The 17960-nt window shown below is 40.4% G+C and overlaps 2 protein-coding genes across 3 annotated transcripts; one reads left to right on the top strand and one right to left on the bottom strand.

Annotated features, from left to right (window-relative positions):
* The first annotated feature begins 2429 nt into the window (after window positions 1-2429).
* klf17 (Kruppel like factor 17) lies at window positions 2430-4589 on the top strand. Its single transcript, XM_057857856.1, has 3 exons — window positions 2430-2638; window positions 2754-3771; window positions 3853-4589. The coding sequence occupies exons 1-3, from the start codon at window positions 2561-2563 to the stop codon at window positions 4026-4028; spliced, it is 1272 nt and encodes a 423-aa protein (XP_057713839.1). The 5' UTR covers window positions 2430-2560; the 3' UTR covers window positions 4029-4589.
* Window positions 4590-10532: 5943 nt separating this feature from the next.
* ppp1r35 (protein phosphatase 1, regulatory subunit 35) lies at window positions 10533-17570 on the bottom strand. Of its 2 annotated transcripts, none has more exons than XM_057856580.1 (6): window positions 17506-17570; window positions 16685-16902; window positions 16434-16572; window positions 13473-13594; window positions 13307-13394; window positions 10533-11014 (listed from the first exon to the last, which is right to left on the bottom strand). In XM_057856580.1, the coding sequence occupies exons 2-6, from the start codon at window positions 16865-16867 to the stop codon at window positions 10710-10712; spliced, it is 837 nt and encodes a 278-aa protein (XP_057712563.1). In that variant the 5' UTR covers window positions 16868-16902; window positions 17506-17570; the 3' UTR covers window positions 10533-10709. The 2 variants fall into 2 exon arrangements, with proteins under 2 accessions (XP_057712563.1, XP_057712564.1); XM_057856581.1 differs by having other exon boundaries at window positions 10535-11014; window positions 17345-17564.
* Between the last annotated feature and the right edge of the window lie 390 nt (window positions 17571-17960).

Below are 17960 nucleotides of genomic sequence, written 5' to 3'. Positions count from 1 at the left end.
CCGCATGCACAATGCAATCCCAAATATGCATGTGGAGCCAACGAGCCTGTTTAAAACATTGTTCATCATTGATGGAACACTGACCATTTCATTATGTACTGTGTATATACTGATTGATTTGCCTTTTAGAAGAGACACATTGACTAAATTTTACCGGTAGGTCCTAAGGTAAATTTTGTGATAAAGTTCTTTTCCCATTGTGGCTTGTTCTTATTTCCTCTCATTCTCCACCTGCTGGTATTTTTCCAATGAAGCAGCCAATGCTGTTTTTTTCCTGCATTGCAAGCGTGGGTATTTATCTATGATAAAAGCTGGTTTTCCCCCACATGCTTTGGATGAAGTACTGTAATTGCTTTTAGATATGGGTGTATTTCACTGCTTGTTACAAACGGTCAACCGTTTGCACGACAATACCACTTTTTCACACAAACACATTCATGAACAAAGGTATGTATGAACAAGATAATGTATCCCATGAATGTGAGAATGGCAGTTGAATGAACTATAGTGCAGCTTTTTGTAGCTTAAATATGTAACTTATATAATTGTTCAAAACAGGAAAGCTAAAGTGAAAGCAAATAGGATATCTGGTTTAATTTTTTTATGTCTTATTAAGGTGGCTGGAGACAAAGTGAAGATTTTGTGAGTCAACATGCTTTCAAGATTTTAGGCGCAAAACAGTCTTAACCAAACCCATCTTTTATTTATTCTTGGTAAAATCTGAGACAGTTTGTTGTATCTATAAGATGGCATGCCGCAGCTCTGTCTGACTGTAATCTTCAGTAATTGTGTTTAGAAAACACTCAAGCTGGACGGCTTCCTCTCTTTTAGAAGAGTCACAAAGGGAGAAACCTGAGCCCGAGATGGTTCTTTATCTCATTCTATCTGCCCCCCCCCCAGTTTTGTTTTACCTAACTGAAATAATTATTTTTTTAAATCAAACTTTTGATGGCATGTGATAAAAGATGCTATTCTCTGTGAGGGGCCCAAGCACTATTATCTACTATAAAAGCCTTAAATATTTGTATTTTATGGAAGCAGCAGCATTTCCTGCTTAGATCTGACATATTTGCTCGACAATAGGCAGAGGTGTAATTTGTTTTGCATATATGCCCAGTCAGTTTGGATTAATGACATGGTAGGGAAAAGCTCCAGGGGCCTGTACACCTCCTTGCCAGAACTCAGTCTAAAATACAGTCACACTTGCACGCGTTTGTATTCACGTGTATGTGTCGAGAAGAGGAATGCACCTATGCCTAACAGCAATTATGCTTCTCCTAAAAACTTGAAAAAACAGCTTTTATCCTTGATAACGACCATTGAATATAAAGTATATGTGCTAAATTATGATTATAATTACTTTTCAATTCAGGGCTTGTGTTGTACAAATAAAAATATAATAATAAATTAAGCAAACGAATGATTCAAAAACAGCTTAACCTCAAGTTCATTTTACTCTAAAAATTGGGTTTTTCAATAATTGAGATCAAAATGACCCAGGGTTAAGTTGGTCCCTTTTTGACCCATTAAAATATAGGTCAAATATATTATTTGTAGTAAATGTGACATGTTATACAGACATGTTGATCAATAATATAGCCCAATTTAGGAATTACTGCATGGGTCAAATGTTTTCCAACTACTTACAATTGGTAGTTTGGAAACATGCACTTTAATACCAAATTAAATTACCAAAATAATTATTTAAAGTGGACACAAAAATTGAAATAGGTCCTATTCATATTTTAAATTAGTGTTCTTTTGCATTGTTTTACATGGAGCTGTATTAATTTTAACTGATTGTGTTTGACTGGCAAAATCAAATAAATGAATAACCGTAAAATCCAACGTACGTTTATGCATTTCCACTGTTTTGTGTGCCCTCCTCGACAAGCACCTGTAGGCCAACATTATCATAGCCATGACTGCGGGGCCTTTCAGGGCAGTTGGGACGGAGGAGGAGGGATCATTAAAGAAACATGTAGTCCTTTGTTTGTCAGTCAGATTAACAGGTCGTTTCGATGGGCCCCTAACTCAACGCACATTCAGGCGGATAAATTCAGGACAAATTAATGGCGCTGTTTGGAACTGGGGTTGGGTGGGGGTATAGGTTGATAAAGATATTTATTTCGAGTTTGATCATTTAGAAAACATGGTATCGAGCACCGTGTGTAACTACAGTAGGAGTGTATTTTAATATGTGAGACAATAAAGTTGTATCTCAGTTTATTCTGACTCGAATGTAAAACGATGAAAATAATTGAAAAGAATCTGAACGACGAACATAATTTCATCAGTGGACTAAATTGTACATCTGGATAAATTACCTGACCTGATTGAGCATGATGTTATGATAAGTTTGCGTTGATGGAAGGGGGGAGGTGTTGCCACGCCCCCTCCCCACAGTATGAGCCAAGGTACTTATGGGAGACTCTGACAACTCATTCGGCAACCAAAAAGACGCGGCAACCCATGGAAAGAGGGGCCACTTCGTGCGTTTTCCTATTGATAATTCCTTTTTTACTATTATTATTTGTGTGATTTCAACTACGTCGTCTGCATGGCTTTGAGTGGCTTGACAATGTCCACCACCACTGCGTCGTTTCCATGTCTTCAATCGCTGGGACCTCACATCAATGTAAGTATTCAAAACTTTTGCCAAGTTGCGAGTGTCGCTCACTACTTATTTTCTTATCTCTGCTCTCGTGTCTTTATTCTTTACAAACTTATCAAATCAATGTTCTACTATTCAGCGTGTTCAAGATGATCATGGTGCGACGGACATCCAAGTGGAATTCAGCATTGTCAAATCACCGGTTTTGTCCTCCAAAGACGAGGACGAGCTGGGGAAATTCTTGGACATTGATTTCATCTTATCAAACACCCTCGGTTCCAACGTTGTGAATAGCGGCGCAGATGGCAGCGGGGACACGTCTCCGCCCCAGCCGTGCGCCTATGCCCTGCCCGAGTCCCCGGAGAGCTGCGGCGGCAGCTCAGTGTCGGAGCGCGCCGATCGGCTTTCCCCGCAGCAACTCCACAACTACCACGGTGGGATCCGCTTCACAGAAGCGAGCCCCAGTCTCATGACGGAACTTCTCGCCCCTGACGTCGGCTACCCACGGGAGAGTTCACCGGAGTGCGCGGACAACATGGCGAGAGATGACCGAGAGTACATGGAGCTAGGTGCGATGAATCCGGCTACACACTCGGCTCACTACCATCCATCATCGATTGGATACAAAATTAAAACCGAGCCCAGTGGCCAGTCATGTATGTTGGCCGGTGGGGACTTTACGGGGCCAACCACTTTCGTGCAACCGCAGAATCACTCGACAAGTATTGGGTTCGGTACGCACGGCATGCAGCAGGGACCCCTGGGGCGCACAGACTGTCGTTTAGTGCAGCTCAACCTCACTAATCACCTCCAAAACAATTACTTGAGCAACTCTTACCATTACACTCATCACAACATGCACACGCGCTTCCAGGGGCAGTACAGCATGAACGCGGAGCTCGCGCTCATCAACCACCACGATCACCAGCAGCATCAGAGGCAGGGGGCTTCCACGCAAGGCGCCATGCTTACCCCGCCAGCCTCACCGGCTCTGATGGATTTCTACGGGCAAGATGAAACGGGCGTTATCAAGCAGAAGAGAGGGCGCAGGTCGTGGGCCCGAAAGAGGGCTGCCACGCACAACTGCGAATTCCCTGGGTGTGGGAAAACGTACACCAAAAGCTCGCACCTCAAAGCCCACATGAGGACTCATACAGGTGAGCCCCGTGATTTTAATGACATTCTAAAAGATATGGCTATATTTAATTTCTGAATATCCTGATCATGTCGTCCTACAGGTGAGAAACCTTACCACTGCAACTGGGAAGGCTGCGGGTGGAAGTTCGCGAGGTCAGACGAGCTCACACGTCATTTTCGTAAACACACTGGTCACCGGCCGTTCCAGTGTCACCTCTGTGAAAGGGCTTTCTCTCGCTCGGACCACCTGGCCCTCCACATGAAAAGACACATGTAGACTTTACAGCGATTGCCTCATCTCCATTGGTGTGCCTTCACAAGCATTGTACATATGTGCATACATTGAGCTAAATTATGACGAATTTTAGCTGCCTTCAAATAAGTTATTGACTGTTGCCTTAATAAGACTACATTACAGAGGGGCTGCACGTTGGGCAGGACCCAGAATGCACTATGCTGCGCATTTATTTTTACTTTTTAATGTTGGCATCTTAGATACCTCCTGAATTTTGCAGCTGTACTTTTTTTTTTTAAACTCAAAATTGTCTCATGTTGGCAAACATGAAAAATGTAACAAGGTGCGCATTGTAGGTCAAGCCTGAGGTTTTTTTTTTCGTGAAGTATAATGTATGAATCAGGTTCGAAAGTAAAAGGCAATCATTTAAGTCTGCAGGGAAATTATTTATTTATGTACATTTTTATACACGGATACGTACACACGAATGTACAGTATATGAAGAAATCAGTCCTGTTTATCTTTGAGTACGAGGCCTATCTTATTCTCCCAAAATAAATTTTGTATGCTTCAGACTTTATAATAAAATTCCTTTAAACATGACTGTGTGGATTGTTCATTGCATATTTGTGAATGCATTATTATCCTTATATCCTTCATGTCCACGAGGTGTATCTGTCCAGGAATGTTTGTTAGTTACAGGCTATACGGAGTTATCTTAATTATTCTAAATTACTTACTGTACCTACCATAAAATGTGTCTCGCAAGAGAGTATGCTGACAGATTGTAAAAGACTACCCTCTAGAGGTCAATTCTACAACAACATAAAAAGTTAGTGGTCACCAAAATCAGAGACACGTGCAAAAAAAGATTGTTGAAGGTGAAAAGCATACACGGAGATTAAAGTGCTTGTGACACGAAAAAGCATGTTTATTTCATAATACACGCGGTATTTTATGCTCCTGAATGATATGGACCGCTTGGATGTGTGTGGAAGCGATCGCCATATTTATTTAGTTTTTTGAATCCCGCGCCAGGAAAATGAGTGACTTCCGGCTTCGGTCTCGCATTGAGGAGGAGGGCGCTGTGACGTGTACGGTAGAAGACGTCCTCTTCACGCTACAGTGTACTGTTGTGTATGAGGACTAAGGATTCAGCTGATTTTGCGGATTAATACTTTTATTTTTTGCATCACGCCAGCCAAACGGCTGCAGAAAAATCATTCTGTATGCGGGAGAGGCGTATGCGCCTTTTTGGAGTTTCAAAAGGTTCCCATTCACCGTGGATATTTACTGTGGGACCATTGGACTTACAAGGAAGTGAGTAAACATCTTGTTTTGTATTATGTCAAATACGAATACAGTGATTACAAAGTAAACACTATAAAATTCCTTTAAATAAAGGACTACTTACGTTTGATCATTGATAGGCATGTGAAAAGCTATCCTCACGCTCATTAGCAGTTAGCTGTTAGCACGTTAGCTACACAACAATTCCAGCCACCCTCCTCCAGGGAACGAACTGTAAATTGCTCTCCGCCGGGCGGTTTGCCGATCCGCAAAGAAACTCGACAACCGGGTCGTCATGTCAAATAATCCAGGCTAGTTATGTGTGATTTTCCACTTCGAAGACTTTGAAACATCCCTCGGTTCGGGTTAGCATGTCGGCTAGCTGTCACTCCTTCTGGTCTGTTTACATTCTCCGAAGCCGGGGAAGGGAAATGACATATGTCCGATTTAGGTGTCATAAAATATCGTTCGGCAGGTGTGACAGTAAAGGTAAAGTCGACTGTTTTGACCATTATGGAGTAATTTTGCCATGTCGTCTTGAATAAATGGATTTTTATTATTTTATATTCCATTTAGCACAAGTTATTTGTCATGACCATGCCATTTATTTAGCAATTGGGGAAAGTACTTGGGTAAAAAGAATATCCTGTAAAAATATTGAAGTAGAGAGACAGAAACAATGACATTTTGCCGCTCTCTTCGTCGCGTTTTCCTCATTGTGAATAGTTCCCCCTCGACGGGCTGACTGGTCCTTCTCAAGCCATTTATATAGCTATTGGGGAAAAATACTTGGATAAAAAGAATATCCTGTAAAAATATTGAAGTAAAGAGACAGAAACAGTGACATTTTGCCGCTCTCTTCGTCGCGTTTTCCTCATTGTGAATAGTTCCCCCTCGACGGGCTGACTGGTCCTTCTCAAGCCATTTATATAGCTATTGGGGAAAATACTTGGATAAAAAGAATATCCTGTAAAAATATTGGGAGTAGAGAGACTGAAACAATGACATTTTTCAGCTCTCTTCGTCTCGTTTTCCTCGTTCTGAACAATTCCCCCTCAATGGGCTGAATAGTAAAACCGATGAGCCTAGTCTACCGCTGACGTCATCCACCTGTTGGGGACGCTAAAGCCCTATAATTGTAGGCGTGGCTAACCGGCAGATTAAAAGACTAATTTCTCGTCATCTGCGCTTTGCTAAATTGTTGTATATGGTCGAATCGTCTCAAAATATGATTCTAATTCACATAATAATGCCATTTAAGACTTTTTTTCTGGTGTCGTATGCTCTTTAAAAAGTCTTAAATGGCATTATTATGTGAATTAGAATCATATTTTGAGACGATTCGACCATATACAACAATTTAGCAAAGCGCAGATGACGAGAAATTAGTCTTTTAATCTGCCGGTTAGCCACGCCTACAATTATAGGGCTTTAGCGTCCCCAACAGGTGGATGACGTCAGCGGTAGACTAGGCTCATCGGTTTTACTATTCAGCCCATTGAGGGGGAATTGTTCAGAACGAGGAAAACGAGACGAAGAGAGCTGAAAAATGTCATTGTTTCAGTCTCTCTACTCCCAATATTTTTACAGGATATTCTTTTTATCCAAGTATTTTCCCCAATAGCTATATAAATGGCTTGAGAAGGACCAGTCAGCCCGTCGAGGGGGAACTATTCACAATGAGGAAAACGCGACGATGAGAGCGGCAAAATGTCATTGTTTCTGTCTCTTTACTTCTATATTTTTACAGGATATTCTTTTTATCCAAGTATTTTTCCCCAATAGCTATATAAATGGCTTGAGAAGGACCAGTCAGCCCGTCGAGGGGGAACTATTCACAATGAGGAAAACGCGACGAAGAGAGCGGCAAAATGTCATTGTTTCTGTCTCTTTACTTCAATATTTTTACAGGATATTCTTTTTACCCAAGTACTTTCCCCAATTGCTAAATAAATGGCATGGTCATGACAAATAACTTGTGCTAAATGGAATATAAAATAATAAAAATCCATTTATTCAAGACGACATGGCAAAATTACTCCATAATGGTCAAAACAGTCGACTTTACCTTTACTGTCACACCTGCCGAACGATATTTTATGACACCAAAATCGGACATATGTCATTTCCCTTCCCCGGCTTCGGAGAATGTAAACAGACCAGAAGGAGTGACAGCTAGCCGACATGCTAACCCGAACCGAGGGATGTTTCAAAGTCTTCGAAGTGGAAAATCACACATAACTAGCCTGGATTATTTGACATGACGACCCGGTTGTCGAGTTTCTTTGCGGATCGGCAAACCGCCCGGTGGAGAGCAATTTACAATTCGTTCCCTGGAGGAGGGTGGCTGGAATTGTTGTGTAGCTAACGTGCTAACAGCTAACTGCTAATGAGCGTGAGGATAGCTTTTTACATGCCTATCAATGATCAAACGTAAGTAGTCCTTTATTTAAAGGAATTTTATAGTGTTTACTTTGTAATCACTGTATTCGTATTTGACATAATACAAAACAAGATGTTTACTCACTTCCTTGTAAGTCCAATGGTCCCACAGTAAATATCCACGGTGAATGGGAACCTTTTGAAACTCCAAAAAGGCGCATACGCCTCTCCCGCATACAGAATGATTTTTCTGCAGCCGTTTGGCTGGCGTGATGCAAAAAATAAAAGTATTAATCCGCAAAATGAGCTGAATCCTTCGTCCTCATACACAACAGTACACTGTAGCGTGAAGAGGACGTCTTCTACCGTACACGTCACAGCGCCCTCCTCCTCAATGCGAGACCGAAGCCGGAAGTCACTCATTTTCCTGGCGCGGGATTCAAAAAACTAAATAAATATAGCGATCGCTTCCACACACATCCAAGCGGTCCATATCATTCAGGAGCATAAAATACCGCGTGTATTATGAAATAAACATGCTTTTTCGTGTCACAAGCACTTTAAGGAAGGGGCTGTGCCCCCGTGGCCGAAAAATGTCATTGCATGTTATTGACTTTCTTAAATATGAATTTAAAATCAAGACTTTGCAGGTAAATTCTTGTCTCTAAAAGCAGTAAAGAAATAAAACAACAAAAATGAATCAAATGAACAAAGTATTTTTTTAAAAAGGGTCAACATTAATTTTCGAACAGATCCTGTGACTAGCACCTTAGAGACGGTCATTTGCTTTGCTTAGCCAAAACCACCTGAGGACAGAATAGGCGAGATGGATATAATTTTTTCAAACCTAAGCTTTCAAAAGCAACAACAACTGAGCAAGAACCAAGGATTGAAGATGTGGACCATGAAACGCCGGAGAGCACCACCAAAAGGGTGAGCGGAGTTTCAGTTTGTCCCACGAAACACACACTAATTGTACAACAGAGCCACCTCTAGGTGTACCATATTCAATGGACGACGTTCCTGGTAAAAAGCATAGCTGTCCTAAGCAGCCTGACTTAGAAATCTCGATAAAATTGATGGGGAATAAAAAAACATTTCAACGTATTGTTATAAATATTCCTGGATGGAATATTCAGTCATTTCCATTTCCAAACTCACCACGTTGAGGGTTCGTTTCACAAGAGTGTGAGTGACTGGAAAAACTTGGCATTAAATTGGATATCTACGCTGAACGCAAAAATCGGCATCCACTTCTCCACAGAAAAACTCGCGCGCTCACACACGCACGAACACCCACATATATATAGCTGGGAATGCTTGCATCTACGACCATGGGCTAAGCTACTAACCGAGCATATATCTTATAAGTTAATTGTATTGCTGACACTGCGTTTCGGGGTCATCAACTGTTTTGCCCACTCCCCCAAAAGTAAAACTCCGCCTATGGTGAAAAGACTTTTCAAAGCACTGATTCAACTCCTGCTCTTAAACAAAAGTTTGATAGATCAATATGTCTATATGCTGCCCATAACAGATTCATGGCGCAATAAGCCCCCAAACGATTTGTAATTTGTCCGTTTTACCCTGAAAATCCCCGTTTACAGACGTCGCGCAACCGCTTTTGTTTCGACCTAGCCATAAAAAAGTAATCGTATTTATTATTCGAAATGTCTGTCGTTTTTAGCTTAGAATCATTAACTGATGTGTAATATTTAGTTAAAAAAAAAAAAAAAAAAACGACTTAAAAAAAATGATTCGCATATTTTAAACTTTTAAACAAATTACATCACAATGAAAAAATTGGCGTTCGTAAAAAAGTCACGGATATCTACCTCATAACTATCGCTTAATTGTATTTTTTTTCGTTGCTGTCGCATTTTCAATATTTTAGATGATAATCGATCCAAAGAAGAATTGAAAAAAAAAATGTTTAAAAGGTTAAATATATGAATATCTCAACCACTCCTTGATGTCTGTGATTTCTGCATCGCGACCCTTGTTATATTACTATGTTTCACCCATAAAATCCCCCAAAAAATCCAGCTGTGGCCATTCACAGCTGTGTCTTGACTCTCAGTGATACATGCTACATGGAGTTTTTTGATCGAAACAAGGTAAGTACGCGATAATATCTCGTTAAAATTGTGGCGTCTTTAATTCTGCTCTTCCCTCAGAAAATTGAAATTTTAAGCTTTCCAATGATGTATTACACATGCATATAGGACAATTTTGAAATTTGGCCAAATTGGGGGTTTCAAGAGCGGAACTTCGAGTCAACTGAGTGTTTTCCGCCACATACATTTTTTAAATGAAGTCACTTATCATACAAATGTTTAAAGAGCTGAAGTGCCCCAATACATATACAGTATATACATATATATATACATATATATATACATACACATATGTATACATATATATATATATATTTACACATATATTATAAATAAGCAATCTGCTCTATAAAGGGTAGAAGTCTTTATTTGCCAACTTTTGAATAGCTGTCTGCTGTAGTGACCGGTGTTCCTGAAAGGACAAATCCGTCTGTGCCAATAGAGAAAACTTGCAGTGTGGTGCTGTACCTTTAGGGGGCAACATTTCAACACTAGGTGACTCACAACTACTTCCAAGACACTTCCCCTTGGAATAAACTGTGACTGCAGCGCTACTTACACTAGGTAGCATATACTTTATGACGAGCTTTTGCTGCTGTTACAGATTTACTGATGTAATATGCTCTAGTTGCTTGAAGATACTGGTGATACAGCTAATGTTTTCAGCAGTTTGGTATGGATCAGTGTAAATTTTCCCTCTGCAGGGTAAGCATATGATTAATAAAAAGAAAGTCACTTCCACCATTAAAGTCATGTAAAAATATACTTTATTTAAACAATTGCACTTTTCTAGGGTGTTCTGCACTTCTGGCCCAGACTTAGTTGAGATATGCTTCAGCTTGCCTTTGACAAAAAATTAGGACATATGCTAATGAAAATATTGGATGAAATAAATAAAAGCAGCTTCAAATGCACAATATAAATAAAAGGGGTGTTAAGGGGTGGCTTCCCAACGACAACGTCGTCTGTAAAGGTCAAACGTAGAGGAGCCCGGACGAGGTGACGGGACAGGGTTGCTATTGACTCGCTCATCCTCCAGGGGGAGTGGCTTCTGTCTGAACAAGTCAGAGGTAAAAAAGATGTGTGGGGAGGGGCTTGCTGCTGCTTTGTTGTCAAGACTTCGGGTTGGTGGGGCTAAAACCAGCTTCTCTTTAACAGCGTGGCTTATCAGATCACTGTCAGGCACATCCACGCTGACCAATGAGCTGAAAAGGGTCTGAGACAAAGAGACGTTGATTCCTGTGAAAGAAGAGATGTTCATTAATGTTGGGCAGAAAATTGGTACTAAAGAAGATAGATGCAACAATGTCAAATTGCTACACGAGACAGCAATAGACCCTACTCACATGACGTCACAACCACGCCTCCGCGCCATATTGTCCGTCAACTCGTCGTGTTGACGCATTACCGCTACGTAAATTCTTCCTATTATGGCGTGTTTTTTTGCTCGTTAACATTAATAATCAAAATGGTGAAGGCGTGTGTGGCGGTTGGTTGCAATAACAGAGAAGATAGACGGAGAGACTTGAAGTTCTACCGTATTCCGAGAGACCCGGAGAGGAGAGCGAGATGGACTGCTGCAATTCGACGAGAAAACTGGGCTCCAAACGATTACCACAGATTATGTAGTAGCCATTTTATATCTGGTAAGATGCATTTAATATATATTTAGAGGGTTTTGGGCTGACAACCACAATTAAGATATTGCGAGGCTAATCGCCGACAACATACAGTTTCAAATTCAAGATGCTTATTTCTTCCACCATCATTACATTTTGAATAATATTTAGCTGGTACCAAGTGAAAGAAGCTGGCCTCGTCTACGGATCATCAGTTAAACAGGTGTGTCCAAACCTTTTGCAAAGGGGGCCAGATTTGATGTGGTAAAAATACGGGGGGCTACCTTGGCTGATTTACATAGAACAATATATTTAAACACATTTTAGCAAGCCCTTCTGTGTGTCACATTTGCGTTATTATTTTTTTAATTCATAATTTCAACAGTCTCGTCTTTGTGGCGTTGTCTTTCGACACTCGGGCTCTTGCGAAATACTGCTGCTGTGAAATTAAACTAGCTTCAAATTGCTATAATTTCTCGCTGCGTATCTTCCCTGTAATGTTGTCGTATATGTCAGCGTGTCTTGTTCGGTAATATCATTATCGCCTCACATCGAACTCTTTGAAAACAGCAACTGTCTCTTTGCAAATGAGGCAGACACAGTTGTTGCGTGTTTTATTGAAGAAATAGTCCAATATCCACCTATCCTTGAAGCGTCGGCCATCGCAGTCAACTTTTTTTTTTTATCGATTGTCGCCATTTTAGAACATTGGAAGGGTCACACGAGGTAATGTTGCTTAGAGTGCTGCTCTTAAAGTTTTTCAAACTTTCGTGAGAATAGGCTGATTTTGTGTGGACAAGATAGTTGTAGATATCAGGGTAGCAGATGTCAGGCAGAGAGGGCGAAGACAGTGGGTCAAAAAATATCGATTTAGGCATCAAATATGGATCTGGCGAATAGATAGACTGAAGCTTTTCCACATAACGCCTTTTATGCAACGCATCCAATGAGTTTACAGCGTCTGAAAGCACCGGGGCTTCCATGAATTGCACGACAAATTGAAACCATTGAGAATACGGATAAACAAAGACGGACAATATGGCGGCCGGATACAGCGACACGTCATTCTGTGACGTTGGTGAGTAGGGTCTATAGGGGTTGAATAATTTTTAATACAACTGTACTGCTTTGTCAAATGTTGTTATTCCATTTTGGTGAAGATGAATGAGGAAATCACTGCCCACATCCGGAGGGTGCTGTAGTCACATGATAGCTACGTTACCAACCTCTGCGCTTTGATGGGGAAAATTACTGGCTGCATTGAGACAACGCATTCTGAAAAAGGATGCAGATTTGTGACTAGGTTCCAAAGAGGTAAATTTCAGAGTAATATCTTAGTAAACTGACCTGGCACATTGTGTTCACACATGAGCGTAAACCGGCTAAACACAGTCCCATTACCGGAGTTCAAGGAATGTCTGAAAGGGGCTTAACATAAGTCAACCCTCACCCACTGTTTTAGAACTAAGCATCACTGTTCACATCAATTGCTATGCGGTAAAATTGCAAGTTACTTAGTGATAACAATTTGGCATATTTCTACCACTATACTGTGGCACTACCTTGCTAACTCGGCAAAAAAAAATCCCACGTGTTATTTTTATGTTGTTTTACAAGATGAAGACTGACCCTCTCAGTAAGTTCGCCGACTGTGTGATTCATAGTCTCCGAGTAAAGCCTGACACAGACAGATGAAAATACAAACACACTGATTCCGGTAAATTATGATTCAGGTTACCGCAACGTGGAAAAATAAAGCGTTATGATGAGCATGTAATAATGTAGTGGGGCTTCATTTTTCATGAATTTTAATGTCATGGTATTTTTGGCTTTTTTTTTTCCCGTTCAAATTTCTCAAGATATACATTTTTGTTTTTACTTCACAGTAGCTTTCAGAAAACATTCAGGTTACCTTGTGTTGCTCTGTTGTTTATCTGTTTTTTTCTCTCCACTTTTTGTAAGGTCTCTTGAACAGCTTTGTGTGTGTCAAACTCTTCCACCTGGATAAGAATACATATGGTAAATAAATGCTCACGTAATATGTTTTAATTTTTTAAATCACAGCTTGAAGAACAAACCTGCAACGCCAACATCTTTGCTCTTAGAGCCAATGTAGTGTTGAGCTCCACCTCCTCAAGATTGTCTGGGTGGTCATAGAACGCCGCAGCGTTTAGCGCCGCACTCTGGATTGTGGCTCCATCTATTAAGGAGAGGGCATCATAAATGCAATTTTCAGTAACGCGTTAGCAATGAACATTTTTACACATGTAGTTGCCCACCGGCAGTCATGCTAGTCAACTGGTTCTCAAACCTACCCGTTCATGGATAACTTCAAGAAATACTTGGCTTTGCATTTGCCACTCTGATGAAAAACATTAAACTACAGTTGTGTAGCGGTCCAAAGTTGTAATTGGAAGGTTTAATTCTTTATATTCTTTTAAATTTAATTCTTTTAAAGGGACAATACAGTTTGTCTCTTTTTTACACACCATTGCCACCTCCAACCTTAAGCGTAACTGCAGCTTCTGCATGACGCGCATGCTTGTACAAGCACGAAAATAAAGCAACGAGCGTTTGGCCCAAAGAATCAGCACCGGAAACGTAAAAACAGTTAGGAGCAAGTCTTAAGTGGGTCACAAAAGTGTTTTCGCCAAGTTGAGACTACTATGAGTCTAGGGGAAACAGCACTGCTGCCACGGGGAACTCACACGGACGTACACAGGGGCATGCTCGCCCAGACTGTTCGACCCGAACACTCGCAATTGAATGTAAGAAAAGAGACTTTTGGAGGCAGTCTCAGTTAAAATATCAGGGCTCTGCATACTCATTCGTAGGGTTGGGCATCGTTTGAAACTGAACGATTCCGGTTCCGATTCCATGTTTCAAGTCCGATTCCGAACGATTCTCGATTCCGATTTTTTTAAGAGGCAGGGTCAAAAAAAAAGGGCAAGGTAAAAAAAATCTATAGTTTAAAAATTTATTAGTTTATATTAATGTCTTAACTTCTCGATTTTAAAAATTATCTGAATTTAAAAAGTATTATTATTATTAATACAATTAAAATGAAATTTATAATGAATTATATGAACTTCTCACGGGTTTATTTTTAACTTGTATATAAATATCAGTCTTAGGTCCATCCATCCATCATCTTCTGCTTAATCCGGGGTCGGGTTGCTGGGACAGCAGAAGACAGACGTAATGTATTGTTTTACTTACCTGGTTCTGATGGCGCAGCGTGCCAACTACGTAGCACTCAGCTAGCTTTGAACTTGGCACTTAGGCTATAGTCCATGAAGCAGGTCATGCATAATTGGTCATGCAACGACCTTTGCATGATATAGTTGTGTTGCAAATGTTGCACTGAGCTGACTGGTCTTTTTTTTTTTTTTTTTTTGGTGAAGTTAAGCAAAACTTTTGAGTGCCGCCGCACCGTGTCTATGGTTGTGCAATGCACAAACACACGCTTCTCGTGGCTTCTTCTTCGTGGTTTTCAGCAGCATTTTTTTTCCCACTCGGCGGTCAGTGCATCCAAACATTGAATCGAAATTTTAAAATTCAAACAGTTCCAGGTTGCATTCTGTACCACATACAGAATGCAGGCTTGACCAACGCAGATGAAAAACATGGCGCTTGTCAGTGGGGAGCGAATGGAGGCTGGCTAAAGCTAAGGGGGTCATGTCACCAAGTGTTTGTGCAGTTCGTTTTCATAGTTGATGATTCAAACATGACATTGCTGTTATAATGTGACATCAAACAGTTTTCGGTACATTACCTGGATAAAGTTACAGGGTTCGTACAGGTTTCAACAAGTGAACTTTCATTTTCCACTATTGTAAATTGCTCATACAAACAAGCTTGCCCTGCTTAAATTGCGTTGTGTGTGTGTTTCATTATTATTATTATTAGGCTCATGTGTATAATGTAGCCCCCCCATCCGTGAGATTTCCGCCCCTCTCGCCATTTTGGAAGCAGGAAGTTCCGTATCAGAACCCCGGGAAACAAACAGTGAGGCATTTCGACACAGGTCGCTCTTTAAAAATGGTTGGAAATTATTGTGCGGTAAAGAATTGCAACAACCGATCGAATAGAAAGGAGAATGTACAGATCGACGGAACCCCATTGAGCTTCTTCCGGATCCCTACATGGAGAAAAGGCAAGGGAAAGCTCATATCTGAACTTACCAAACGTCGAAGAATGGCATGGGTTGCCTCGATCAGAAGAAAGCACATAACGTTTAATTCTACAGTTACACACAGAGTTTGCTCTATGCACTTCCACTCCGTTAAATTCATTTCATTTGTCTATGCAAATTTCTGGAGTTTGCTGGCAGTAGGCCAACTGAGAAACATTGAGCAAGGTAAATCTGTTTTCTAAAACACAGCATTGATTTGTCACTTAACAATCACAGCTCAGCACGGCACAAATTCAGATGTTCATGTCAATGAAAATAGTAAACACACATAGTCTACCTTTGCAAGAAAGATGGTGTTGCCGTTTGATACGGTCATAATGTGCAGGTCCTGCACCCATCTGCAGCAAAACTGTTCGTAGCTTTGTAGCGATTTGTAATTTCGGAATTGCTGATGAGTGTAGTAACTTACACCAAACACTAAATACAGCAGAATGTCCATTTCACGTAATGGTGGAAGCGTGTCGACGTCTTTACTCCATTTGTCTTCGGCTTGCTCGTAAGGGTCAACATTGTTCACATCCTTAAGTTTGAACAGATATCTTTCCTTCGCCTTAGTAACGAGTTTGTCTCTGTATCGAACTGGCAAGTTCTCCTAAGTTTTTCCATCTTGTGGCACTTGTAGCTGAATTGTATTTGCTGTTTAAATGTCCCACGATCCAGACCTGCTTCCAATACGGCTGCGTTGTTGTCAAATCTCACGAAATCTCTCGAGATCCCCCATTGCTGTGACGTAAACGCTCGAGCCTAATTATTACAATTGCGTTTGCAAACAGTAGGTTTTGAAATTGCTACAAAAGTATGGTACACTAAAACAGTAAAAAAATAAAACATGGGAGTGACTCACTATTTGGATTCTGGTTCCTATGGAAATTATCTCTCCACCTCCTTTGATTGCTGGTTGGTTGCTGAGGTTGTGCGAGACTCTGCAGTGAAACTTGTGGCTCTGATATTACTTTCACCACAGCAGGCTCCTCACAATGCACCTGTGAAATGCAATGATTACATGACTAGTTGCTAACAAACAGTTTTTCAATTTCAGTCACATGCATTCATTTCAAGCACAGCTAAAACGTAATGATTTCATCTAATGGTCACCTTTGTATTTCTCTTTCTTCCTCCTTTTTTTTTCATGTGTCTTTTGGGGTGCTCCGGGCCTGGGCTGGCCAGTACAGACAAATCAAGTTCAGAACAAAGCGTCAGTGCAGGTGAGGAAGACAGGGGGATTGGGGGCACAGATGGAGAAGGGGGAGGCGAGAGGAAGGTGGTCCCACTTTTCATCTTGACACCAAAATTCCGTTGACTACTCCTTCAAACTTTGAGAAAGAAATTATTATTATTATTTTTAAAGTGTTCCATCACTGCAACTGTATATTGTATTTAGAGAATGGATGGGCTGGGTGACTTTAGTCAACAATAGAATATCCCAAACTTTTACGTTTGTATTAATTATGCTGGACAACTGGTCATCATTCTCGTGACGTCATTAATCACATTTCCAACATACTATCATCTAAGTCCAGTTGAGTATCATCATTTGTGCCTCATTCATTTCGAAGCAATTAACATGAAAGAAAAACTAATCGAGCATTGAATTTTGTACCGCGGGACAGCATTTATGCCGAAACGTCGTTCGTAACATCAAAATAAATGACTGCCACAAACCGAGAACCTTCATTAACATTCCGACTAAAATATGTTAAAGGAGAGCTAACGCGACATAAAATAAAAACGTAAAACAGTGTCAATGAAGCTTACTTCAGACAGTAGAGCAGTGCCTCTCCAAGAGCGAGTCGAAAGCCAAGGAAAGTTACTTCCTTTGTAGTTGCTTCGTTTGTTTGAAAACTGCTCTGAAACGCGTGCCTTTTATGTCTATTAATAATTACTACAGGTACGTTGTTTTTAAGAACGAAACGTACTTTTCTCTTTCAATTTCCCTCCTTGTGGGTGGTTTTTCCAACAGCATTTCCGGTCCGGGTTCTGATGCCCCAAATGCAAAAACCACAGTGGCACCTAGTGGTAAACTTGTATATTACAATCTTTTACATCTTTTAAATTTTTCATTCAATTGTAGAAAACATTTTCTTTAGTCCTAAAGAAGTGTGGAGTTGTGACTTTTGTTCAGTTCTTGTTCAGAAATGCTGATTACAGTATTACATTAGTTAGACACTGATTAAATATGAGATAAATAATATGATATCTAAGTTTTTTTGTTATGTGAATTAGCTTCCTGGTATATGTTTTCCTTTTTCATGAAGAAGAAATAAAAGTAGCACAGTACATTATTTTCATTTTTACTGTACCACTGAATTAAATTTACTTTTCTAAGACATTGTACAACCCCAATTCCAGTGACTATGTGACTTTGTGTTAA

The sequence above is a fragment of the Corythoichthys intestinalis genome, chromosome 14 (assembly GCF_030265065.1).
Source record: "Corythoichthys intestinalis isolate RoL2023-P3 chromosome 14, ASM3026506v1, whole genome shotgun sequence".
Lineage (NCBI taxonomy): Eukaryota > Metazoa > Chordata > Actinopteri > Syngnathiformes > Syngnathidae > Corythoichthys > Corythoichthys intestinalis.
The sequence above is the reverse complement of the archived record's forward strand: the minus strand, read 5'-3'. Positions and strand labels throughout refer to the sequence as shown.